The sequence below is a fragment of the Cygnus olor genome, chromosome 2, assembly GCF_009769625.2.
Source record: "Cygnus olor isolate bCygOlo1 chromosome 2, bCygOlo1.pri.v2, whole genome shotgun sequence".
In the NCBI taxonomy this organism is placed as follows: domain Eukaryota; kingdom Metazoa; phylum Chordata; class Aves; order Anseriformes; family Anatidae; genus Cygnus; species Cygnus olor.
This window is the reverse complement of record NC_049170.1, coordinates 158,199,512-158,226,936: the sequence shown is the minus strand read 5'-3', so window position 1 is coordinate 158,226,936 and position 27,425 is coordinate 158,199,512. Positions and strand designations below refer to the sequence as shown.

Sequence of the window (27,425 nt, the reverse complement as noted above, 5' to 3'; positions counted from 1 at the left end):
TTGGGTGCTGATGTTGTGAATCACCTGGCCAGCTTTTCTCTCTCTGGTCTGATCTGTGTCTAAGGGGATCTGGTGGGACATTGCGCTGGACTGGGTGTAAAGAAAGGATTTCAGGGCCTCCTTGCTGTAGTTCTCCCCATGTGTCCTGGGGAAAGGTCCCAGTCTTTCTAGAAAAGGATCATTGCTCGAAGAAGGATGGGAAGCAGATCTTCTGAAATGAAGTCATCTTTTGTCTATCAGGATTCTTGCATGCTGCAGAGCAGTCATGCCTCCATCTGCCAGGCAAATTCAAGTGCAGAGATTTCTATGACTACGAGGAATTGATAAGTTTGAGTTTGCTTTTGACAATAATCTTTGCCTTGGGTCAGAGCTTGAGGACATCCTGCAACACAGACCTTGCTGCTCTCCAGTATCCCAGAGGGTGAAGTTGAAGGCCTGAAATTAGGTGCTGGGTAGGCCCTCTGAAGGTATTCAGGTGCTCAGTTGGCTGTAAAATCAGAAGAAAAATAATTATTCGTACTTTCTCTTGTGCCTTCGGATGGAAAAACCCCGTGCAACAGGACAGGACGGGTGCTGGCTTGCTATAAAGCTCTTATGAAGTAAAGACCTGGGAGTAGTGGTGAACCACAAGTTGAACAGGAATTAACAATGATCCTACTCTTGTCTGTAATTACCCAGTATGAGACTGTAGAGAAGATGGAGCCAGGCCAATAGGATGTTCGTGGTGGAAGGACCAGAGGCAATGTGCACAGTCTGAAATATACAACATTCAATATGAAGCAAACGATTCTGGGCATCTGGTTGCAATGGGAGCCCAGAGAGGCTGTGGGATCTCTGTCCTTTGAGATATTCAGAGCTGGAAAAAGACCTTGCTTTCAAGTGGACTTTCTTTGAGCAAAATGTTAGACTAAAGACCTCCAGAGATCCCCTTGAACCTGCATGAGTCTATGATTCTTCAGTGGTTTGTCAAAGTCTCACATGTGATTCTGAATGGGACAAAATCAAAATGGGAAATGGACGTTTCATGTTTCTTTTTTTTTTTGTGGTTGTTATTTTTAAGAAGAGTAACTGATATATTCTACAAGCAGTTGATTAAAACACATTATTTATAGCCTTCTGGAAAACTGGTTGGGTACAAGTTTGGCAACCTTCTTCAAAGAGCACAAGTTGAGAAATTCAGTCATTGCAAGTCACCTTTGGGTTGCACTTACATGTACCCTCTGTGATGCTGGAGAGCAGTGATGGGACTGATGGGACTTGGGGTGAGGTAAAACCCTTCAGAAGTTGGAGGAATTCATAGAATCAAAGAGTGGTTCAGGTTGGAAGGGACCTCTGGGTCCATCTGTTCCAATGTCCTTGCTCAAGTATGGCCACCTACATCAGGGTGCCTAGGACCATGTCCTGACAGCTTTTGAGTATGTCCAAGGAGGAGACTCCACAACTTCTCTGGGCAACCTGTGCCAGTGCTCCGTCACCCACACAGTAAAAAAAATGCTCCTTGTTGTGTCACTGGGCACCACTGAACAGAGTCTGACCTCGTCTTCTTTGCATCCTTCCTCCAGGTATTTATATATGTTGATAAGATCTCCCCAAGCCTTCTTTTCTCCAGGCTGAGCAGGCCCAGCTCTCTCGGCCTTCCCTCACAGCATAGATTCTCCAGTCCCTTTGTCACCTCTGTGCCCTCACCAGTATGCCCAGTTCTCCCTTGTGCTGGGGGGCCCAGAGCTGGATGCAGTCCTCAACGTGTGGCCTCCCCAGGGCTTAGCAGAGGGGAAGCATCACCTCCCTCAACCTTCTAATGCATCCCAAAACACCATTGGCCTTCTTTGCCAGAAGGACACATTGCTGCCTTATGTTCTACTCGGTGTCCACCGGGCCTCCCAGGCCCTTTTGTCCGAGCTTTCCTTGGGAAACCTCCAATGTTGTGACCTGGACTTGAGGCTGCTGTGGCAGCTTAAACCTCCCAACTGTGCTGACCGGTACTCGGCTTTTGGATGGGGTATGACTGTGTTATTACATACAGAAGCACCTCAATTAGCACCAGTCTTTCTTCTTCCAGCACTAAGTGCTACCTTGACACAATGGCAATGTTGAATGGCAGCAGTACTTCGGCTGCTGGCTATTACAGGGCTCAGCGTGAAGTTTTGCAACCTGCTTTGGTCTGCGTGTGCTGTTAATACTCCAGCTAACCAGGTTAGGCACGTCCATGCTGCAATTCCTGCCTTAATGGAGTTTGTGCTGAGAAGCCTTTAAGATGAGTGGTGCATCCTTTTTTTTTTTTGAAATGCCGCAATCCAATTTATATTTTTATTCTTTGTTATAATTGCATTTATCCCCTCAATTTGGTTTTGAGCTGTTTCTGGTGGTCTTTGCTTCTCCTTTTAAGACTGTACAGAGTGCACGAAGATACGCTTTCTGTTAGAGTTGCCTGCACTGAGTGCTCTCCCAAGCAAGTAATGACAGCACCTATATTTAAAACTATTTTGCAAAATTGGAGAGGGTACAGAGAAGAGCTAAGACAACTATTTGAAGTCTGAGAATCAGACTTTAAAATGCATGCCGTCCGAACTTCTGTTTGAGACGTTTGAGAGGACTCGATCGTGGTCTGAAAGTACCTCTGAGGGAAAAAAGACTTCAAATAGATTGCGTAGGGCTCATTAATCTAACATTCTCACACATAATGAGATCAGGAGATAGGAGTCAAAGCTAGACAAATTCAGTCTTTCTGTATGAGGATAACTAGCCATTAGAACTGCTTATTGAAGGGACGTGATGGATTCAGTGTGGCTTCAAACCTTTAAATCAAGATTCAGATGACTTTTTGTAAGAGATACTCTAGTCCAGCTACAATCTACAGCCTCGATGTAGGAGTGATGGGGCAAAATTTTATGGTAGGAAATCAGACTTGATAATCAGAATTGCTCTCTCTGGCCTTTAAAATCTATGAATCTATGAATTTATAATGCTTTTTAAAGTGCTTTTAGGTTGAGAAAATACCCGTAAGATACTATGCTGTTTTTGCTCTGTTCACCACCCAGATTATTTCAGTCTGCTAAAGTCAGTTTGCTTCAACTTGCGTGTGGCTTCTTCATAAGCTGGCTGTGCTGCTCAATTTTTGCAAAGCTAATCCACCCTAGATGAAGAACTTTGTAGGGCTGTAAAATGGGAAAGGATGCCCAAGATCCCTCCTGCCTTGCACAGCTGTACCATATGGTCTCTTCAGCCAACCCAGCAAGCTCTGTGTCCGAGCTTGTAGCAGAAGTCAGAGCTGTGTGTGCACCACCATGCAAGGGGCTGATCAAGGAGCGGGCACCTGCATTGCAGATGCTCACCAGATGATGCTTGGTGCTCCTGTTGCTCTGGGCATGGTGTGTTGAATGTCCTTCAGGGTTGCATAAATCCAGTTACAGCTCCCATTTTCCTTCTTTTCCTGCCTTACGCCAGCCTCTTAGGGGCTTTCCAAGTTCTCCATTGCATTTGGAGACCAAACCAGGCACCAGAAATGCTCCTCTCCCCTTAGCTCTCCATGCTCTGCCTCTGTTGTTTGAATTTCAAAAATGCAAGGTGGTGGGCAGCTGTATTTTTTTCTGTTTTTGAAGAATGAGTATTCTTAATGAAACAAGAAGTCGACTTTATACTGGGATTTTAAAGCACCACTGATTTTTGTTTGGTGTCACTACAAAAACAGTAAATGCTGCATGTCTTGTTCCTCCTTGCTCTCCTTACTTTTCGCAGAAGTCTAAGTCTTTGGGATGATTTAAATTCGTATTGGGCAGTTGAGGACTTGGCTCCTGACCAAGGGGAATCTTTGCAGCTCTGAGCTAATCTTGGCAGATCTCACATATAAATGCCTCCCGCTCCCCTTTTCTGCTGTGGGTATGGAAATCTTCCTTGTGTGTTGAATAAAAGCCATAGCCAGGATCGTTGGTTCTGTTTATGTGCCACTGGATCATTCTTCCGCCAGTTCGTGAGCTTAGGGACTTTTTTTAACCCATCTCTTATAAAAGTGTCAAGGGGTAGAGGGAACTTTTACCTATTCTTTGCATCTGCTTTCCATCTCTAGTTCTTTGGGGACTGTCTCTGTTGAGCATAGGGAAGTTTGTCTGATAAGGCTTTGGCTTCTCTGAGTTTTACGTTTCCTTCTTTAGTTGATTTTTCCCTTTGGGTGAAAACAAAAAACAAAAAACAAAACACAAAAAGAAGCTCAGGTACTGGGTGAGTTTGTCTGGTTAATGGCTTTTTTTTTCCTACTCATTTTTATGAAGGTTTTGCATTTCTGTCAGAGCATGGCTTTTAGCTGCCTCTCAGTAAATGCCTTATAAATAAGTAAAATAAATAACACTCGTAAACGGAGCTAGGTTGGCGCATCGTGTCTAAAGGGCTGATTGCTGGAGGATGTACTGCAGGAATCAGACCTGTTCTGACCAGATGGAGAACCTGAGTGCTCTAATGGGTCTCTTCCCTCTCTAATTCCTGTTACTTGCTCATTAATGACTCCCCGTGACAGGCTGGTGCCATGTGCAATCCCATTACCTTGATCTGAGAGGCTGAGCAAAGGATTTTTCAGCATCCCCCAGGTGTGATAAAGTCTCCGTTGCCATCTAGGGATGGTTTCTCATCCCCCATTGATTTTAAGGATTGCGATGGCGTAGACAAGTGGTGCCAAACTTTCAGTTTATGTAAATCAGTGCAGCTCCAACAGCAGTGATCTCTGTGGATGCCTCATCTTGGAAGACTAGCATATGCCTTTTTTAATGTTAAGTGTACAAGGATTTTTAAGTAAGATGTCAGTTTTAGCACTGGCTTCACAGCATCAATCCAGCACAACTTGACATTTTGCTTCTTTGGTAGCTCGAATGGTCAGTACTGGTATACTTGGGGGGAGATTTTCCATATCCAGCACAAGAACCATGCAGATTTCAATAGGGATCTTCTTAGCCAAAGCAAGGTAGGTCTGTCCCAAAATACAAAAGAGCTTAGTCCCCTGAGATCCAGCTCAAGTTTGCATCTCAGTTGTGCTATTTCCCAGGTAAGAGCCATATCAAATGCCAACATCTTGTGTGTTCCACAGCACATATCTTGTCCGATAGGGATAACTGACCTTTATGTATATGTGTAAATATTATGTTCAAGTTATAATGTTAGATCATATTTTAGGATGGGGACTTAAACCAGAGTCATTTTCTTACCTGACCAATGTGTGCTTTGCTCTTCTCTTGCAGTCCTGTCTCAGATTCTTCTGCGTGTAAGTTTTGAACAGTTTTGTGCAAAAGGAAAACTGTTTCCTACTCTATTGTTGTCTGAAGCAGGCAGCAGCAAAGGTCCATACTGCTTTTGCAAAGAAGCACCCGCCTATCAGATCTGTCTTCCCTCAAGCCCGTGCTCATTTCTAGGAAAAGCTGGCAGAGAGTCCTTCACTTTGGATTGCCTTGGTTTTACAGCTCAGGTTATAGAAAGGTGCCTGGATGCTGTAGCTGCTCTTCTCCCTCCTTGAGCTGCACACATGACGTTAATGTGTTCCTAGAAATTCAACGTACAAAGTGCTTTTGCTACCTTAACTCGCTCTCTGTTCTCCAAGGACATTCGAGCAAGCATTGTGCTCTGCAGCGCCCTGAAGGGCTGCTGGGCCTGGAAGTATTTTTAGTTTTGTCTTTGAAATGGACAATTTCCATGGGAGATTGAGTTGTTAGGATTGTGGAGCAGAATGAGAGAGTATTATCATATCTGTGAGATCTTTGCAGGATCAATGCTGTTAAACTAGAGAAGCAAATGGCTATTAGTGAAAACTCTCAATTTATTCCTTAAAATATCGTGTATCCAGCAAAGGATAATAATTATGAGCTCAATTGTAGACGGTTCCTTAAGGCTTTATCTTACTGAGCTGCCAAGCTCTGTACTGAGATCTGCTGTTGAGATCTAGCAGTGTAGTAAGCAAGGTGTAAATATGTGGTGGTATTCAAGCTTGTTTGAATACCATGTCCAAGCACATTAAGTATTTTTTTTCTTTTTTTTGTGTCTTTTGGTGTCAACCCACAGAAGCCCAGAAGAAAAGAAGGGATTCAGTTTTGTCTGCCAGTGTAAAAATAGTTGAGTGATTTGTTCAAAGCTGTAGACCGAGACCAAGTCTGCAATCATTAAAACAGAGGATATCTTAAATTTCAACTGGAATAGCTAAGCCATGTTTCTAATCTGTTGTTTTTTTTTTTTTTCTTCCTTAAATAGTGAAGTGTGACTGCTAACTGATCATAAGTTTTTTTTTTCTTTTTTTTTTTTACAACTGGAAGCATCCTGAGAAAACCTCATGTGTAAATAGAAGGAATGTCATTCATTTAGCATCTTTCGTTACTGAAGGTCTTGAAGTGTTGTGCGTACTTGATGTGCAAAGTCCAAACGTAATGATCTTCTGTTAATCTGAGAATGAAGATGTGGCAGTGAACACACACAAATATATATATATATATATTTCTTAAATGTGAAGTTACTGTGTATTGCAAAACAAACCATGTTTCCAACTTCAGATCACTTAGGGTAGAGCATTCATTCTTCTCTCCTGATGGAAAAGCCCAAGAAGCTCTCCAGCTCAAGCACATGAGATAATCACAGTAAAACACCTCATTTTATCTGAGCTAAAAGAAAAGATTTTGACTGTTGAAGTCCTGAACAATGAGTTGGAAGATATTACAATGGCTGATAGAGTTCAGGCTCTTAATGGCCATTTGGAGCAATTCACTGCTATGTTGTCATGTCCTGTCATGCCACAGCACCTGTGGAATCTCCATTTCTTCATCCTAGGGACCCAATTTATCCATTTTGGGGTAGTGGGCATTGCCTAATGACCCCTTTGTGTCACAAGGCACCTGTCTAAACACTACTTCATTATGTTGTTTTGAAAGGAAACAAATTAAAAGACAAACGAATGAAAATCCATTATTTTTTCTTTGAAAAGGTGTGCTGCTTGTTTATCTTTCTTTCTCTGCTCTTGACAGTGACCTCTCTGGAAAGAAGCCTTCGATCTCTGGGGACCTCAAACGATACTCAAGAGCTGCAGGATGGACTGTGAGTCTCTTTTGAATTGCTACAGATCTCTCTTTGTCCCAGCCTTTTCATTTTTTTTTCCCCTCATCTATCCTCACCCTTTTTCCTGTCCTTTTTTATAGCTGGACACTTTTTTGTCAGGCTTACTTCATTTTGTTCCTTTCTGTTGGTGATTAATGATGGTAAGACGTGTATTGATCCTATAAAGCTTTGCTTGTGTTGGTTTCAGGTGGCGGAGAATGGTAGGTAGATGACAGAAAATGATGGCCTACAGTGAAAGACCCTTTTTTGTGGTTGTGTATGGGTTGTTTATTTTGTTGTTTTTTAATGTGAAGCCAGGCTTGGATGCTTGTGTAGCTCTTTTCCTTCCTTCCTTCCTTCCTTCCTTCCTTCCTTCCCTCCTTCCTTCCTTCCTTCCTTCCTTCCTTCCTTCCTTCCTTCCTTTCTTCCTTTCCTCTTTATAAATGGCAATGAATCTAAGAGGAGTAAAAAGAGAGAAGGATCAAGAAGATATTTTATAGGCAGAAAAGTGTGCTGTGGTATTGAAACTTGAATCACAGCATCACACGGTACAGCACAGAGAAGATGAAACTTCAGTTTCACTTGCAAAAGATACAGTTCATTAAACTCTCTTCTGGATATGTGTATACACAAACACGCACAGTTAGTTTTCATTGTATGCATGCTAATTAGAGAATTAAAATGGCTTTTCCAAATGTAGCACAATTTATTAAAGCTGCTTCCCTTCATGCAGCCTGCATACAAAAATCAAGTACTTAGGACGTGGTTCTGATTCTGTATATATGACTGCATTTCCTAGTGAGGTTCAGCTGTGAACGGAAGGGAGAATTTGGTTTCTACTTCTTTATATTGGCGTTATTCTCTGTAGAAGTGCCTGATGTACTTGACTTGCCTTCTCGACGCAATATAATCTCTCAGACTGGTTTGCAGTCTCTCTCCTCTCTCCAATCCATTGCTTTCATCTGTGCTTCAGATCTGCCGTAATTCACATATACTCTGTTTTGCAAACTGGAGGATTAAAAATAGTAATAGTAATAATAGTCAGAAGATTTGGATCTAATTTTAGGGGATTGGAGAGGATGTAAGAGTAAAGAGTCAGCCTGTGGAGATCAATGTAATCAGGAAAGATGTTTACATGTACAAAATTATTTGTAGCATAAACTGCCCTTGTAACTAATGGAGATCTTTTACCAAGGATGGCTTTCGATCACCCGGAGCATCTATTGTGCTTACGTTCCTAAACTACTTCTTTTTTATTTAAGAATCAATTCCTTGGCTCCTCAGAGCACTTCAAAAACATGGCTAGATAATTTTCTTCTTTCCTGAGCAGTTACATAAATAGATCCATAATGCACTAATTGCAATGATTATTTTTGATCTTGGAATTATCATTAATTGTCCAGGTAGCTAAATGCAGCATATTTTTATTTTAACCATGCTTCCTTGTCCCTGTCATCAGCCCCAGAATTCCTCCAGCTCTCTGCTTCCACCCTCCTGGTCTATCCCCTCTCCCCAGGCTTTATAGAAGGTTTCTCTTGGTTTCTCCTGTTTTCCTCATTGCATCTCCAGACTGAACAGTTGCAGGGTGCCAAGCAGAGGAGGACCAGCAGCTGTCTTCCCCTCCATCATCCCATTCTTTTCTCCTGTCCTAAGACTGGTGTGTCCTTCACACTGACCCCATTTCATCGCCAGATGTGTGCAAGCAGCCTTGAATGCTCTGCGTGCGTCTCTGCCCATCTCTCATGAGAGCTGCACCAGCAAAAAGCAGCGCACCATGAATCATGAGAGCCGGCAGGGCTGCGTATATCTCTAAGATCAGGAACAAGCAGAGGGTCAGCTCTTCAGGTGAGACCTTTGGGGCAGCATTTTCTGCTTCCCCAGCTGCAAATCATGGCTTCAACTCTTGCTCCTTTGCCACTCGACCCCTTCCCTTCAGAGGCTGATGCATGCTTCTCCTTGAACATCCTCTAACTTGGAAGACGGATTGGGAGCAACGAGTGAACATTTGGTAGGTTTATAGCCTCGGCTATTAGCAAAATGATAGTGTTTGTGGATATCTAAATAATAAAATCACCGCACCTTCTCTTTCATACCAACTAGGTGACTTACCACTCTGCTGTCAGGCAGGCGAGGGGAGGCAGAGTATTTGAGAGCAGGGGTTCGTGGTGAGAAATGGGCCTGCCACGAAGGACGTTTAGTAACCATAGTCTGTGCACTGCAATAGTGTTTGCTTACCTTGCTGCAGGATCTTGCTAAAAACAATACATGAAGCCAAGTTTCAAGTTGCCTGACTTTTAAAAAGTCCTGCAGAGTTTCCACCTCTTATGCACGGGGCTCATAAGGGCATGACAGGGAGGCTGATTCAGACGGGGGCAGACTTCTCACTGTCAAACTGGGCTCTTCCCTTTGCTGAAATGCCTTCTCTCCCTTTGATAGCTGAGTCATTCAGGATAAGGACTGCACCTGTGGCAAGTGAATTTGGGACGAGTTCATCCCAAACAGGGTGCCAGTTCTAGTCAGTGAGACAGAGATGGCTGGTGATGTGTGAACAGGGTATATATGAGATCCGGCAGTCAGTAACCTTGGTCAAAGCTCATCCCAGAGCCAGCTCTAATACTTGTGTGCGACGTGCTTGGAGCTGGAAGTGCAGGAAAGCGAAATGTAAATGCCCGTAAGAAGCTCTAGATGGAGTCGGCTGAATGCAACTGACCCCGGATTAATTGGGAAAGGAGCAGGAGCAAAAGAAAGAAGGATGCACGGAGCTAGGGTGAGGAGCTAGGGCCATTAGGCAATGCTGACAGCTTTTTCCAGTGATACATGGCTGCAAACAACTTGTTAAGTACTGATCCCATGCAAGAAAAATGTAGAGATTTTTTTTCCTAACTGTTGGTTTAATAATCCAAGCTCCCAAGCAATTTATCTCCCTCCTTGGTCCCAGGGTGTGGGATTCAGGAGATTCCCTGATGTTAGGCACTGACGGTAACTAGCCCTTAATTTGGGCAAAATAAAATGAAGTGCCTGGAAGAATCACTGTCTCAAAGAGACAGTCCACAGGCTGCAGTGAGCATAAAGCTTCCCCATGTACCACTGGATATTCTTCCTAGGAAAAATATGAGATAAGAAAAAATGTAAAAATATAAAGCTGGCTTTTTTAATTATTCTTATTATTTTTATTTTAGCAGAAAAGGTTGCAAGCAGCATTTGATGGCTATCTCGAAGACACAGGGTCGAGCTGTTAGTGGCAGGACGGGTCTGTGAGTCCCTTCATTGCAGGCTGGTTGACCATGACATTGTTCCATGCTTCCCAAACCAGGCTTCCTGGATAGCTTACACACAAGTATATCCTCTCATTCGACACTTAACCTTAGCTTAGCTTATTTCAGGGCAAGGTCAATATGATGCTGTAGTGAATTACAGTTGTACCCCCCTTTTTTATAAGTGATGGGATGGAGCCAATGACTCTTCATGCTGCAGCATTTTTTGGTTCCTTTACCAGTCACCACCAGGAGAATTTGCCTGTTTAACGAAGGGATGTGAGGAGGATATTTTTGGGGCTTTTAGAACTGATGAGATTTTTTAATGTTTCCATGCTACAAAATGTGTTGATTTCTCCTGATTTGAAAAAAAACTACAAAACCAACAAATTTTGGCTTCCACCTCCTTTTCCTGATTGACTTTTTTTTTGTTGTTGTTTTTGTTTTTTTTTCAATTTGCAGATGATAGAAATATGTAGATATGTTTTTCTGCAGCTGAGGGAGGACTCAGCTTTACATCTGTACACCGCATGAAAATAAGCCTCCTATTCTTGTAGAAGTGATCTGGCAATAGTCAGTCCTCTCTATTATAAATCCTTCCCAGTCCCCTGGAAAAATCAGGCATCCTGACACTACAAGATTGCTATCAGAGAACCCATAAGGACACAGATCCTCCTGTATCTGAGTCCTGATTAAGAAAATTCCTATGGCTACAGCCTGATTGTCACGTCTAAGCAGTATTAGTGGATATACACCCATGAAGCAGTCACTGTCTGCAGAACACTGACAAAGTGCATGCTTTTTGATGTATAATACTTTAATGATTTTATTAGGGCTATGCAGCAGAACTGATTACGGTGCAGTACTGCAAAGGAGATTCAAAGTATTTGCTGAACGGGAAGCACCGTTTTCAGATCCGAGCTGTTCAGGGGTGAGACAAGGGCAATGGTCCTGAAAGGGGCAAAAAGTGCAGCTTTTGGATCACTGATTGTATCTGCCTTTTGGCCAAACAGTAACCTCAGAAGGCACCTGTTTTCCCTAGGAATGCAAATTAAGCCAAAATTCATATATGGTTTGCCATATTCTTTGCTGGGATTTGGAGTAAGTCCATCTTCCTCTCCATTCCCTGGTAAGTATGCCAGATCACTGGGAGAATTTCCTGGGGTAAATAAAATCATTTAATCAGTTTATCTCATCATCACACGTTTGTGAAATCAAGCGAAGCCTCTGGGGAACCACTGCCCCTGTGATGTACAGGGTGCTCTGTTTGGGTTGCTTTCGGGAAGAGAAGTGCCTCTGTGCCAGCCTGAAGCCTCATTGAGCAACAAGAATTAATTAAAGAATGACAATGAGCACTTCAGTCCACTCCAGCTCACTCAGTGGTGTTTTGCTGGATTTATAGAAGTGTTTTTGAAAACACTTTGGCGTTCAGGACATGGTTGTTAAGTCTGTGGCGTATTGGATTCAACCGTGGCTGTTGATGACACCTTCATGTCACCTTCATTATGGATAAGGCACCTGCAGGTAGGTGTCTACGTGGGCTTGGCCAAGGGCATCTGTCAAGCTTCAGGTCATCGCAGTAAGATGAAGGACCCTTGAGGCTACTGAGATGCTCCAGGGTGTCTTGAGACACGCATGGGACTGGCAGGTTTAGTGCAGGACTTGCTGTTCACTCACTTCTGAAATAACAGCTGTGGGCCTGGTGGCAACCTAGGACATCTCAAGTGATACCAGCTGTCCCCGTGAACCAAATGGGAGAATCACCACTGCTAGTTCACCTTCTAGGCGATTGATGAATAAAATTGAGATTCATCCCACTGAACTGATATTACAGTAAGAGGCATAGTAACCCTGGCTTTTCTGGGGAGCTGTGGGGTCATTTGTACCTTGGGGGGACAGAAACGCCCTTCAGAAATGCCCAGCTTTCTGTGTGTGTGCTCCAGGAAGGCTGAACAGTTGTCCTCATTGGTAGGAGCCTCACCATCCTCCCAGGGAGGCAGATGTATCCCCACCTCTTGGGTTTTTTGAATTGTCTTAAAACACTAAAGGTTTGTTTCTCAGTTCATTTTATCATTTATGCTTATTGTTTCCTTTTTCTTTCTTACCCATATGTTTGATAAGTTGGAGGTATAGCTTAAAAATAATAAAAGATTTCAAAAAAAAAAAAATCCACCAAGCTTCTGTTAAGAAGGTTTTAATTCCTGTGGAATGCAGATTCACTTAGAGCAGAAAGATATCTTAAAGACATAATTTACTGAAAGAAGATTTTTTAAAAGTAAATCAGACAGAAGCTTTTAAGTGTCAGCATGTTTAATTAAGGGTAGGATTTAATAATATTTTATATGGTTTTGTTATTCTGCTTGTATAAGCTTAAAAAAAAAAAAAAGATTTCCATAAATATTTTGAAATGTCGTTTTGATTCTGTTAATATGTTAAACCCTTCAAAGTAATACCTTCCCTGTTCAACTCAAAGCAGTCGGATTAACTTTATCTATCCTCCATTTATCGCTGTTGGCATCAATTTCTGACATGAAAACCTTCTAGGTTTGGCAGTAAAAATGGGTTGCCAGATTGCAAAATATGCATTTAACTGTATAATACACTTGCTGTATTAATAGTTGTATTTATGTGACAGATCTCACCCTTAAGAATCCCAAAGCTCCAGATATGACATCTCTGTGATAAACTGCAAAAGCTGGTGACAAACTGCAGAACTCTCCAATGATGATAAATTCATCTCCTTTTGACCACCTTCCCTGCTTAGAGAGGTCCTTCGCATGCCTGAGCAGCTTCTAATGGTCACTACAAATCAATCTGTCAGAGAAAAGTTTTCCTTTTCAGTGTTTTCTTCTCCAATTGTCCTTGCCAGAGGTCTGAGATGGGCAGAAATCCTAGCCAAAGCAGTATCTTCCTGTGTCAAGATATCAGCCTTTGGAAATAAGCTGTGAATTTGAGGCCATGAGGTGATGGAGTGATGTTGTTATTTGTGGCAAGTAGTGAGTGCTCCAGGAGGTGCAAGGAAGGGAACAAGGAACAAAAGCATGTAGGGAATAACCAAACCTCTGCTCTTGAAGGTCTCCTACTGCTGTTGCTTGTCATGTTACCTTTTCATGCTGTCTCATGTCTTGGCTTTCAATTTTTGGTCTCTCCTTGGTGTCATGGTGAGTCACGGAGACAAGACCATAGGGGCCTGGTCACTGCTGGTGCCTCCACAGGTAAAACTGGTTGAATGACAGGACACAGGGGGTGGTGGTCAGTGGTGGGAAATCTAGTTGGAGGCTAGTAATGAGCAGAGTACCCCAGTGGTCAATTCTGGGCCTTTAACGTTTTCATTAACCATCAGAGTACACCCTCAGTAAAGGAGTGGCTGACACACCAGAAGGCCTTGCTGCCATCTAGAGGGACCTCAACAGACTGGAGAGGTGGGCTGGCAAGAACTTTGTGAAGTTCAGCAAGGAGAAATGTGGGGTCTTTCACCTGGGGAGGAGCAACCCCAGGCACCAGGAGATGCTGGGGGCCACCCAGGACCAGGTGGGCTCAGAGGTCCCTTCCAACCTCAACCAGTCTGTGATCCTGTGAAAACTGGGTTGCACAGGAGCCCCAGCCTTCCCACCTATTCTTGCTCCCACGTCGTTTGCCGAATTGCCCTTCAGCTTTAGATCCAGTTGGTTGAAGACCAGGGATGTCAGATTTGGGAGCTGATGAACAGGAGAAATTGGTTACACAATGTGAGCACAGGCCCGTGCAAACACAAGGAAATAGGGCCTGCAATAACATCCCAGGGTCTTCATGCTGTTCAGATCATAGATCTTGGTAAATGGAGAGATGCCTTTCGTATCCTGCCAGTGACTAGATGCAGTAAAAATCAGCTCTCTCCCCTCCTCCCAAAAACCCTTTTGATTCAGTGCCTAAGGAGAAAAGAAAAGAGCACACCCCCATTTTGGAAGCTAAGTGCATTGTCAAGCAAGTGCTGTACTTGTAGCAAGAAAATTTGACACTAGCAGAAGCGAAGCTGGATATTGCTGTGTGTAAAAATACTGTAATGCTTGGTCTTTTTATAAATTTATTCTAAGATGCTTATCTGGAAAATGCTGAATTCACAGTGATGTTATTTGTGTTTGTGGGTGACAGCAGAAGGAATAAATAAATAGAATAAAACTCTCCCTCTTTTTTCAGCACTTAGACTACCATACTAATAGCGGTACTTTGGGTAATTTTGAAGAAGCCTTTATGAGCTTATTCAATACAAAAATATGCAGATCTTCCTTCCTATTATTAGCCAAAATGCTTCTTCTAAATTTTGATTTTATTTTGTTTTCTATTCTCATATTAGAAACAAAATGTGCCGTTTGAAAAGATTAAATATTGGCATTTTGAGTGAACAGTGTGAAATCCACCCCCCCAAAAAAAAATATTAAACTTAAAATATTTCGCCTCTTTCGTCTCTCAGAGTTAGAGATAGACAAGTTTTCCTTCTGCGCAGCCTGCAGAGGGCAAATAATTTGTTATTTGGGTTGAAATATCCACAGGCGGAAAGTTTATCGTATGACATGAGATCCTGGTTGGAGTGACTTGCCTCTGGATTCGTTAGCATAAGTTTTGTAAACTTTCAGAGACCAAAATAAGAATCCTGAGGCAGAGAGCAGGGCTGTCTGCATGTTTACGGTAAGTTTTTATGCCTATAGTTACACATTCAGCAGTGCAGCTCATATTGATTGACTGGGGGACCTGTGGGATGAAGTTCGTTTAATAATTCATGTATGCAGGCACGGAGTGTGCCATTGTTAGGGCTGAGCATCCAGCTTGCCGCAGAGTCCTTCAGGGGTCTGGCACGCTAATCCAAACATGCTAATGTTTAGTGAAGTACTTCTGTTGGCTTTGTGTAAGGTCTCATTTTTTCCCCAAGTCTTATGCTAGCCGTAAAGCCAGGAGCGGCGATCCTGTCAACGGGAATGACGTTTGTTGTGATCCGTGGCTTCAGCTGATCTTTCAGTCGTACTTCTGGAGGCTATCTGTTGAAGCAATTAGCATCCTCGAACGTTTGCTGACTTGGGGGGAAAAATAAAAAATAGAGTCCAATCTTAGAGAAAACTAAGGGGGCCTGCCAAGCCTTTTCTTGCTGGAGAAGTCACTCTGGCTCGCTAACATCACTGCATTTTTTCAGTACAGTGCTCAAATGGCTGAGCCTTTCTATACCATGCTTACTCAGGGCCATCATAAACCTTCTGCACAAAGACATCCATCTTCCCACTACTTGAGGCACCACCAGGAGTTAATCAGATCTTTGGGCAATTTGTGTGGACAAGAGATGTTTTAACTGAGTTAGAAGATGGTTTTCAGCAAGAAACACTTCCACAGTGCTAACGTGAGATGAAGGAATTCCCATTGGATTATTGGGTTTATTCCCCTGGCCCTAAGTTGTTTTCTTTTTTTTTTTTTTTCTTTTTTTTTTTTCTTTTTAGGAAAAAAAATTCTTCACTGCAAAGGTTTAGAAGTACTGGAACAGGCTGCCCAGGGAAGTAGTTGAGTCACTGTCCCTGGAGGTTTTCAAAAAGCATGGAGATGGAGAGCTTAGGGACATGGATTAATGATGGACTTGGCAGTGCTTGGTTAAAGGTTGGACAAGATGATCCTAGAGGTCTTTTCCAACCTAAATGATTCTGTGATTCTATGATTCTGTAAGTAGAACTATGTAAACCAGATGAGGTTGCTCTTTGGGAAAATGTTTTGGAGGCAGAGAAGTGAATAATGTCAGATAAAAACCACAAAGAAAAGAGTAGAGAACCTGTGGCTGCCTTAAATAAATTATAATTTTAGTATAGATTTTACTGGTTGTTGGTAATGTTACAGTTTCGGGAATTTACTTTGTGGCTTAGGAGATTTATTCCAGAAAATGCTTGTGATCAGCCGTGGATCCACAGCCTCATCTTGACTAACCATGCTGAAGGTCAAGTATCTGACAAACGTGCATTTTATGTTGAAGAAAGTCAATCCTCAGAGGGATTGTATGTGTTTACCAGAACATTTTATATCACTGTCTCCTTGTATTCTCTCTCCTGGTGTTCACAAAACGCAGACGCAATTTGTACGTGAAGAGCTTGCCTCTTTGCGTCCTGTGATCTTCATGCATTCAGTCTTGCAGAATAATGAATAAGTAATGTCATGCCTCTTTCCTAGATTGCTGTGTCACACAACAGGAATCTTCTTTCTGGATTTACGACGATGAAGGAAACAAATCTTAGTTCCCCAGTACACATCCATAGGGGTTAAACTGGCAGTGGAGGAATTTAAGAGTTATTTTTTTAATAGCAATACAGTAAATAAGTGCAGAAGGTTAGAACTGTACAGCTGGCCCCCTACGCTGCACAACAGCAAGCAGTTAATAAAGTTTGAGTGTCTGAGTACCAGGAGTGCTGTGGACTTGGTCCCATGGCAACAACCACCTTAGGAAAGGTGCAAGACAAAGAGAGCAAACTTGTACAAGCATTCAAAAGGTAGAGCATTCAGTAAGGCTTTTGTTTCAGCTGTATTTTTTCTTTTCTTTCTCAGGCTGCAAGAAATGTTAACCCCATGTGCGAAAGGCTGCTCTAACACCCTGTTGTTTATTGTCTTGGAAATGTGTTTATTGTGTTAAAAATGAAAATATGCTCCCTTTTTTGGAGAGATCTCTTTCCTTGAGAGGGGGTGGTTGTGGCTGGAGTCCAGTGTTGCTTCTTGGAGGAAAAACCTAGGGTGGGAAGTGGAAGCATAACTTAGAAGGATCAACAGCTTTTGTTTCTGGTGCTGACCCCTAAGAGGTGCAAAATGGAAAACCCTGGATATAGCCAAAAATAGCAAGTATCTGATCAGGGCTGTCTTGTAAGGTTGTACTTAACTTTTGGATGCCTTTTGGAGCACGGCTTTTTGAAGGACTTTGGAGGAATCCATGGTTGGGATGGTTAAATAAAGATGTAAAAGGAAGGGGTTGGGGCAGGTTGCCAAAATTTTGATCCCCACAAATGGTGCTGCAGGATGGGGAGGGGTGAGTTGGTGGTGTTTCTTGCTCAGGTGAACCATCACTAGGGGAAGGAAGGAGGTGAGATCAGAAACAGTTTTGCTCTGCAGATGACTGTGCAAGCTCAGCTGGACCAGGAGAAGTTGGAGTTGTGTGGCAGAGAGCAGTGCTGACGTGGGCTTGGCAGTGTTAAAAATATTTTCTGTAGATGGAGTCCCAAGAACTGGAAGAGGTTCAGGGAATCAGTGCTTTGAGGGCTTCCAGCTTATGTTCAGGATTGTGTCTCTTTTCCTATGCGAAGCTTTAAGTGCACTTGTTTCTTTTCAATATAATAACCCAGTAACAAAGTCTGATGCCTGACATTTTTGTTGTGGCTTTATGGTACTGCACATGATTGCAGTCGTGTTATAATATGGCAAGGTTAGCGATAAAACCATCTCAGATTGGTAAACTGGTAGTGATGGATCATTTCTGCATGTGGACCATTTAACTGTCTGCGATAGCAGATTGCAAATGGGATTTAATAGGGGTTAGTATTAGCTACTGAGGCATTCAAGGAGCTGGGCAAAACAGCTGAGTTATTTGCCAAAAAGCAGGTTACAGCAGCAAGTTGACAGGAGCTTTAGATTATAGTGTTGATAAAGCCCCTCAACCTTTCCTGCTTGATTCACAACTGGAGTAGAGGGAAAATCCAGCTATGTCACATTGTCTGAAGAACAGAAATGAAAGAAGGTAAGATTATTGAATTGCTGAGCATGGCAAATTCCCCCAAGCCCTGCAGAATAATGTATTTTAGCCATGCTGTACAGTTTATAAAGGTCAGTTTGCACTTCAATTACAAATCTAGGTTTAGAGCTTTTAAAGGACACGGGAAAAAAAATAGTGATTTTTTTTTTCTTTTGTGATTACCTCTTGAAGTGCTGATAATATTTCAGAATCATTTGTAAAAAGATTCACAGTACTATAGCAACAGGCATTTTAAAAGCCTCCATTGAAATGCTGAAAATCTAGCTCCTAGTTTTATTTCTCCATTTTGCAGATGGACAAAATAAGCCCGGTGAATTTTTAAGGTTTTTCAGTGAATTAATCAAAAGTTGGGAAGCAATCTTGTGTGAAAGATTCAGTTGAATAGCAAACCAGGTTTAATTAAAAAGAACCCACAATTTTTCTCTCTCTCTTTTTTTTTTTTTTTTCCCCTATCCTTTTTACTAGCATCCTGGCTGTTAATCTTCTTTATTGAATATGATTTCACTCAGTTGGGAGCGCAGGGTCTTTGCGTCCTAGTTAAATTTAGAGTTGACTGGGATGACAAGAGAAAAAGGTTTCAGGCAAGGAGGAAATGACCAGAAAAAGGAATAACCTTTTTCCCCTGTATAGATATGATTGGAATAGGACAAGAAGTGTTAGTTTTAAAGAGGCGTGTAGATGCCTGTGCCTTTTACCTTACCGTGGATGGCAGCCATCCCATAGCTCTGTAAATACCTCTTCTTGTTCTTGGCTATGCCTGAGTGACCACATCACTAACAAGCCATAAAGAGAGCAAGCTGGGTCACGGGGTAAAGGTTACTACGCTACAGGACCAGACCACGCTAATTATGGCACTGAGAAGTGATTTTGAGTGGATCCAGCTAAATTATTGCATTTCTCAGGCTTGCAGAGGGAGATTTTTTCCTCTAGCACCAGCTGAGGAAAGCTCCCTCCCTTGACACAAGTGCTGCAGTCTACTTTATGTGTGTCTTGGTTCAACCAATTATACCTGGGAGATGGACAATTAAAAAAGCATCTGTTTTTACAGCAAGAGCAGTCTGCCTCTGGCATTTTACTTGCCGTAGTGGTTTTCTACATAGAGGAGGAAGATAAGGGAGGGAAAATGGTGTCAGAAGGAAACAAAAAAGAAGACAATTTTGGAGACGCTCTAATAAAATAAACTATCAGCTGCACATGTACCTCCTGAACTGCCGGGCTTGCTGGATCCTTTCATGGAGATGATGGGCTTCAGGACCACCGTGTTTTTCCCTGCTTTGCCTTGTAGGAAATGTCTCATTGCTGAAAGAGGAGAGAGAAGCCAAGAGATGTAGGACAACATTTGTCATGTGTTTTCAAGTATCCAAGCCACTGCTGGGGGCTGGCACATGAAACAGCTCGATGCCACGGTCTGACAGTCAACTCTGAGCAAAACCGAATGGCCAAATCCACATTTTTAAATAGCACAGCTCTTCCTGCTGTGGTTTCTTCTGTATAGACAGTCATGGGGTTTGGGGTACACCTGGGTCACATCACCTTCCCAAACAGGAGTTTGCATGCACACCAAGCTGGGAGAATTTGGGAGAGGAGGTATAATGTCACCACCTGGTAATCCCAGCCATAGCCATATAGCCATGGCCGTTGACATGCCAAGTCAGTGCTGCAGGTCCGTGTCAGATGTGTGTTCTTCGGTGTGTCTTATTTGCAGCCAAGGTAATGTCAGCTGTATTTCTTCCTCATTTTTATGAAGCCACTGGGGCTCAGTTTCTTTCTGCTCAAGCAGTGTAAACAAGCATTAGTTTCGCATTTAATTACAATTGTGTTCCAATAATATAATTATATATGTATTGTATATACAAGTGTATATATATGTGTATGCACAGTATGTAGGCACCCGTACATAATGATTAAAATGCTGTATTAGTGATATATAATAATTATTGTGTTGTGTTTTCAAATGTCGTGTGTGTTGAGGTGAGGAGTGGCCATATAGGCATATGAACTGTTGCTGGGAAGGACATAAAATGAAAGACATTTGGGATTTGGGGGTTACTTTAAGCTACGTCCCTCTTCAGCAGCAGTGGTTTAAGGGACCACTTTTCTTTGTTGTTTAGAAATGAAATGAGTATGCACAGTACTCTTCTCACACTTGTCAACTGGCAAGATGATGGATAAAGAGGAGAAAAGAAGTGCTCATGCTTGTCAGTGATGCTTATACACCACTAAAAGCAAAACACATTATATTTGCTTGTGAAGATATTCCTTAATCCAGCTGCTAGATCACAGAGTGATTGTGCAGCTCTTAGAAAGCCAGAGCACCTCTTATTGCAGTTGTCCTGATTCTCTTTTTTGCAGAAAGTACATTTTCCCCAGTCTGGACAGAGCAATTTTACCAATCCACCCATCCAAATAATACACATAAACCTAGATACGCACCTGCTTCCCTCACTGTATTCAGCGGGGGCTGCGGGATGGGGAGAGCTGGAAAGAGCTGGTTTATGCATGAGCTGCCGTGCCTGCTCAGCAGAAGGAGCTTGTTCCTGCGCAGATGGGTAGGGTGACTGAAAAGTGCACCTTGGTGGCCTGCCTCGCTAATCTCTTCCCTCAGTATTTCTCAGTATTCACGGTGAACGACAAGTACCCCCGAGCAAAGTAATTTATTGCTGTGTAATTGCATGGAGCGGCGAGTGTGCTTCTTTTGTATAGAGGCTTGAGGCACACGGGGGATTTTTCTCTTAGACTGCATACAAATTGATTTTTTTTTTCCTAGATTTTGGGGGGGGGATATGGTCAAGTTGAAGATACAAGTCTCTGTTGGCTAACTTACTTTTTCTAAAGCACTGAGAGAGTGCTTAGCATTGATTAGGTGCAGAGAAAAAAGCAACGGAAAGAAAGACATGGCCCAGAGAGCCAGTTCATGTCTTGTTTAATACAGGATGCTCTGAATATTTCACCAGATTTGATGCTTTTACATGTTTGTTAGTACCTAAGTAGGAGTACTTACGGGGCCCAGTAGGTATAATATGCCCTAATACCATTTATAATATACCCTAATAACCATTAGGATGTAGCAACTTGCTCTCTCCAGCCCATCCAAAAAAGAATTGGGAAGAGAATGAGTATATGCAGGCAAGCTTACTAGCTTCGTGCTTTGGTCTGAGTTGTCCAAGTGCCTTATCTGAGAATATTGCCATAGAAAGAAGACTCACCTGAGTCTCCCATGAGGGGCTCTGCAGTTTCTGATGTGATATTCCTCTCTGAGGTTTCTCTGTATAAGCAGTGTCTTATTAATATTAGTATGAGCTGTTGGACCTATCAAGAAAACGTGGTGGCTTAATAAATGATGATGCAGGCAGCATTTTATTCATAAATGATGGAGCGGATGGAGGCGCAAAAAGGGGAGTAGGAGATGAAGGAGGCATTAAATCTGGCATTTGTAGAGTGGGAAAATCATCAATGTGAGGGGGAGCTGGAACATGATGGACTATTTATTGTGAGAGAGGAGAGATTTATGACGAGTATATGAATGGCTCACTGTTTTCCCCATCACCTCCTGTTTTCATGGAAGAATAGAGTTCCTAGCTGAAATCAAAGTTTGCCTAAGCAAGAACAACACACTGTTCAGAGCAACCAGGAAAAATAAATAACATAAGTAAAGAACCTCGTATTACATTTTAAACTACCCTTGGCATAGTGTAAGATGATTGTAAAATTGCAAAGATGCCTAGAAAACACAAACTCTGAATAATTCCTGGATGAAATGAAGAACAGGATTGACTTCAAAAGAATATTATACATAATAAAATTGAATAAAATACAGAAAGCTGACTCGGTCCTTTCATATGTAACCACAAGCATTCATGTTTGCTTTCTTCGTGCCTCTTTTCACTCCCCCATAAATTGGCTTAACAGGAATTATTCCTTTTCTTTACCATCTCTCTTGCGTTATGTAGGTACAATGGCACACCTTTTGCAGCCCAGCACCCTCCTCCTATGCAGATGCAGTAGCACATCCTTCTCTGATCCATCTGCCTTATCATTTGCATCCTATGCGTTATTATCTATTATGGTTGTGAGTTTTCTCTAGGTTCTTGTGCACTCTTTTTGATAATCTTCTGACCCAAGGATTTAATGTAGTCACATATTAATGATTTCTTAATTAAATGCAGATTGCAATGATGCCTTAGTTCCCCGTGACCACTCATGACTAGTTTTACAAATGGTTCACTTAGCTAAAGCTTTAAGATGTGATCAAAACATATGCATAAAAGTAGTGTCTGTTCACTGGCTTTTATGGGGTTTGGATATGTCCATTTGTATGGATTAATAAGGTTGTTCTGTATTTAAAAAGGTACTGCTCAGTATGTAAGTGTCTGAGAGTTTGGGAAGGATATACTCGGAACAAGTATTTGACAATTTTTCTTCAAGGCTTTTTTTCTTTTCTTTTCTTTTTTTTTTTTTTAGGACTGAAGTCATTTTTAATCCAATTTACTTGTCACAGCTGTGATTACTCAATACGGGAAACAACAACAGACAGATTATTTTTAATCCTTTTTTAATCATTTTCCCTTCTTTAGTTTTGTGCTGTTAATACATGGCTGCAGAGTCTGAGCTGCGTGGATTGTAGCACGTTTAATTCTGACTTTTGAAATCTAGATTGGTGAGAATAAGGACAAACAAACAAACAAAAATGCAGTCCCTTCTGTTCGCCTATGAAGCCTGCAATCTGGCCTCAAGGCCCTTCTAACCCCCGTTTTATTCAGCAGGGAGGTGTTAAGTAAAAAAATGTTGTCCTGTACCTCTACCCACTGGAAAGGGGTACTACAACAGTTCCTCTCCGAAATCTCTTGAACCCGATTCTTCAGTGCATTTTGTACATTCCAAAAATTCTTTATTATTATCACAGAACTGTGGAATCATTCAGGTTGGAAAGGACCTTCATGATCATCAAGACCTACCATGGTGTGGTGGTTTTACCCAGCTGGGCAGCTGAGCTCCACCTCAGCTGCTCTCTCACTCCGCCTCCTCAAAGGGAAAGGGGGAGAAAATACGATGGAAAGGGCTCAAGGGTTGAGATAAGGACAGGGAGATCACTCATCAATTATCGTCACGGGCAAAACAGACTCAGAATAGGGAGATAAATGACATTTATTGCCTATTACTAACAAGCTAGACCAGTGAGAAACTAAAAGCAAACTATAAACACCTTCCCCCCACCCTCTTCTATGTCATGTCCCCAGGGGGTGCAGGGGAATGGGGAATGGGGGCTGTGGTCAGTCCCTGTCACTTCATCTCCGCCGCTCCTTCACGGAGTGGGCTGCCCATAGGCAGCAGCTCCTCAAGAACTGCTCCCACACGGCTCCGTCCCACGGGGTCCATCCATCCCCCAGGAGCAAACTGCTCCAGCACGGGTCCCCCACGGGCGGCAGCTCCCCCCAGACCCCCTGCTCCTGCGTGGGCTCCTCTCCACGGGCTGCAGCTCCGGCCCGGGGCCTGCTCCTGCGGGGGCTCTCCATGGGCCGCAGCCTCCTCCAGGCCACATCCACCTGCTCCACGGGGGGCTCCTCCACGGGCTGCAGCGTGGAGATCTGCTCCATGTGGGACCCATGGGCTGCAGGGGGACAGCCTGCTCGACCAGGGGCCTCTCCACAGGCCAAAGGGAAACTGCTGCTGCGTGCCTGGAGCACCTCCTGCCCTCCTGCTGCACTCACCTTGGGGCTGCAGGGATGGTTCTCACTTCTCTCTCCCAGCTGCTGTTGGCCAGAAGTTTTTATTTTCTGTCTTTCTTAACTCTGCTCTCCCAGAGACCCAACCAACATCACTTATTGGTTCGGCTCTGTCCAGCAGCAGGTCTCTTTGGGGCCAGCTGGAGCTGCCTCTGATCTGACATGGGGCAGCTGCTGGGCTCTGCTCACAGAGGCCACTCCTGCAGCCCCCACTACCAAAACCTTGCCATGTAAACCCAATATACATGGGGACAATTTATAACAATTTATAATGTCTTAGAATGATACAGAGCAAAAAGACTGATTCAATATGTCCTCACCTTCCTTCTGGCTCTTAAGTTTTCTTGGAGAGAAATGGAGAAGCCCTAAACCATCCGTGCCCCTTACAAAGCTCGTGACACCAATACTAAGCCAGGCTTTAAGCTTTCAGTCCAGTTGAAACCTTGTTTATTAAAGATGTAGATGCAAGGGTCCAATTTGTCCACTTTATTATAGCTATTCACTCTCCAAGCACCTCAACAAGGGGAAAAGAGGAACGCATGGGTAAAGGAAGACATGTGAAACCCGTTGTCTCTCTCTGCTTGTTCCCAGTCCCCAGAACTAAGGTCTTTGCCTTCCGAGTAGAAAACATTCCCATGTTTTCAGTAGCATTATTGTAAGTTAGCTATAAAGGCCTCTTTTGCCGTATTCTGCACAGCTTTGCATGGCTGAGATGCCGCAGGAGGGAGTTTGGTGCGTGCTGCCACACACTCCAGCAGCGATGTGCATGGTGGGTGTGCAGCACTCCTTAATGTGGTAATTAGGGAATGCCTGATTTAAACACACTACAAAGGGCCTGCTGTCATTTATTTACTTGTTTGTTTGGGGGCTTTATTCGTTTGTTTGCTTTGAAAAATAACTAGCTTTAAATGTGCACAGCAAAAAGCCTCTGGCTGCAGTCCCTTGGGGTGTCCCTGCCCAGCGTGGGTCTCTGCTATTCCTCAGATTAAAAATAAATAAATAAATAAAATCAAAACACACCCAAACTTCTCTTACTGAGAGTTCTGTTATGTAAATGTATATTTAGAAAAAAAAAAAAAAAAAAGAGAAGAAAAGAAAAACACACACAAGTGGAGATAGATTATATACTAACACGGCAACAAATATTCTGTAAAAATGGATTGGATTTAGCCTTCAACCTGGTGAAGCAACCAGGTTTAAATTTGATCTTTGACTTGAGTCCTTGGCTAAAGCCTGTGTTTCCAGGTGAAATATTGCAAGTGAAGTTCCAAGCCTAAAATAATTCACCACTACCTAAGCACTTGGTTGTGGCACATACCGAAATTTATCTCTGTCCTACCTTCATTGCAGTGATGTCCGAGCTCCTGGTATTTATTACAGTTTTAGTCAGCAGTCCTTTGAATATCAAAATATGGTATGTAAAACTCTTACAACGTTTACTTCATTGGGACAGCAGCTGTGCTAGAAACAATTGTAGTAGTAATAAGAATGAGAAAGATTGCTGGGAGGTATTTTAGTCACTGTCAGAGTTAGTATTTTATTTTCGTAACAGGTTTGTGTCTCTCAGGTAAGCATAATAGCTGTACTCTAGGGACCAAAGGATGTAGCAGAATAGATCAAGCCCTTTGAGCTGCATGGAAATATGTCCTTAGGATCCCCCTGTGGCCCTCACCTTGCAGTAAACCAAGACTGTGCGTTTTGTTACACCCCCAAATCTTGTTAGTGTAAAGGGAGCACACCATCGTTATGGAACCACAGAGTTTTTGTGAGTCCAGTTATCACTGTAACAGTCTGATTGCCCAAGTTACCTTATTACTACAGAAAGGTTCATTAATAATGCAGTTATAGTTGTTATTACTGTTAATTTCATCTTGTTAGTTCCCAGCTATTTAGTGTTTCTGTTCTTTTTTCTCTCTAAAGCTGATTTTACGGGGTTGACAAAGTTGCATGACCATTGATGGAGCATCATGAGTTGTATTTACAAACTAGGATGTCTGGTACCATCTCATGTCTGCACTCCTCCATATCTTGTTTTGCCCTAGTTTTAAATAGGCTGTTCTATCAGCAGAGAATAGCTACTTGTAATTACTAAACCAACGTTCAACTAGAACAAATTTGTGCAGTTGCCATTGTCTAGAAAATTGTTATCGCAGCTAACATTAGCTCAGATGAAGTCTGAGAGTGAAGGTCAGTATAATAAATGGCTCTGTGTTATGCCCAGTCCTTCCAGATTTGGGAACTGATTTTCAAATGGGGAATGAATTACACTGTATGACCAGTATCTGCTGCTAATGAGAATGTGTTTTGTCAGAACCAGGCATTAGAGCTCTCTGAAGGTACAACGCTTTTGACACAACTAGAATGTAGCTCCATTTTCCCTGGTTATTCATTACATCTGAGGGCAGGAAACAAATGGTACTTGCTATTCAATATATGATGCAAGCAGCTAAAATGTCTTCCATGGCTTCTTTTATTGTCAAAAATACCTTCTTCTTCAAGTGGACTTAAATTAGCTTGGCACACATATGTGTTCCTGAACAAAGATCAGGTTCTGCACTAGAGAAAAAGCATTGAGAACTCAATTTGTTTAATTAAGGCTGGAAGTGGATTCTCCTTTGGCATGGAAGCAGTGCTCACCCTGTTAGATTACAGATTATTTCCACCAAAAATAAATATATTAAAAGGAAACAGAGCATTTTAGCTCTTTAGTTTTTCCAGACAAGGATTCCCCTCATCCTCTTTGTTCTCTTTATTGTGTGCCAAGTGGATCTTGATAGGACCTTACTCTACTTTAGTGATGAAGCAAAGATGAGATATAAACCTCGGTGTGTAGGTTGCAAAACCTAGCTTAAACTTATCTGTGCTCAGGTTATGTTTAGATCATTTCTCCATGAATATGTTGCATCCGGATATCCGACATCTGCACGATGTTTTGTCATCAGCCCCATCTGCTCTTGTGCGTGATGCACAGGGATGGTTGCAAAGCCCTGAAGAACTTCGTGTGTCTGCAGCTGGCCTTACATCAAGCTGAGAGCTTGACCAGATGACCACTAGTGGCCACATCCAACGCAATTCATGATATTTTGGTGTATTCTACAGGAAAGTATCAAATACTGGCACAAATACATGAGCTGCATTGGTTCAATGACAAGTTTTGCTACAGATTTACCTACATGATGTGGATAGGAGGGGGTTTAAAATGGTTTGCCAATTTTTTCTTGTGCATAGATGAGGACAGTGGTTGCTTTCAGAGGAACTTTGCAAAGTTTTAGTGATGCACATGGAGAGCCTTGGGTGCAAACTGCCTTGTAGGGTAGTTTACTTCGAAAGGTAATATGCAACTCATGGTAATAGAGGTTCAATCTGTTTTATTCCTGCTGTTCTGTCATGGATTCAGATTTGTGCTTTTGTGGGCTTTCTCCCACCTTCCCTTGGTGAGTTTTGCTTTGCTTTCAGATAAATCGACATAAGATGGTGGAGGTGACTGATGGGATTTAGGGCTTAGGCAACAGACTGCTTTTCTGTCTCACTACTTCACATTCATCCCTGTTTTATTTCAGTGTCTGATTCCATAGCATATTTCAATGTCTGATTCTCCCAAACAGTCCCTCCACACTGGTTATGGAAGAAAGAGGAAAACAGCACTTCTGG

General features: G+C 42.5%; 1 protein-coding gene across 8 annotated transcripts in view; it reads left to right on the top strand.

The window, feature by feature from the left end:
• TSNARE1 (t-SNARE domain containing 1) overlaps positions 1-27,425 on the top strand; it is a 461,283-nt gene that overhangs the window by 154,612 nt on the left and 279,246 nt on the right. For all 8 annotated transcript variants that reach the window (XM_040547413.1, XM_040547407.1, XM_040547408.1 and 5 more), the window contains one exon: positions 6,987-7,056. In XM_040547413.1, the coding sequence (XP_040403347.1) occupies positions 6,987-7,056 (70 nt within the window). The remainder of the gene's footprint in view (positions 1-6,986; positions 7,057-27,425) is intronic.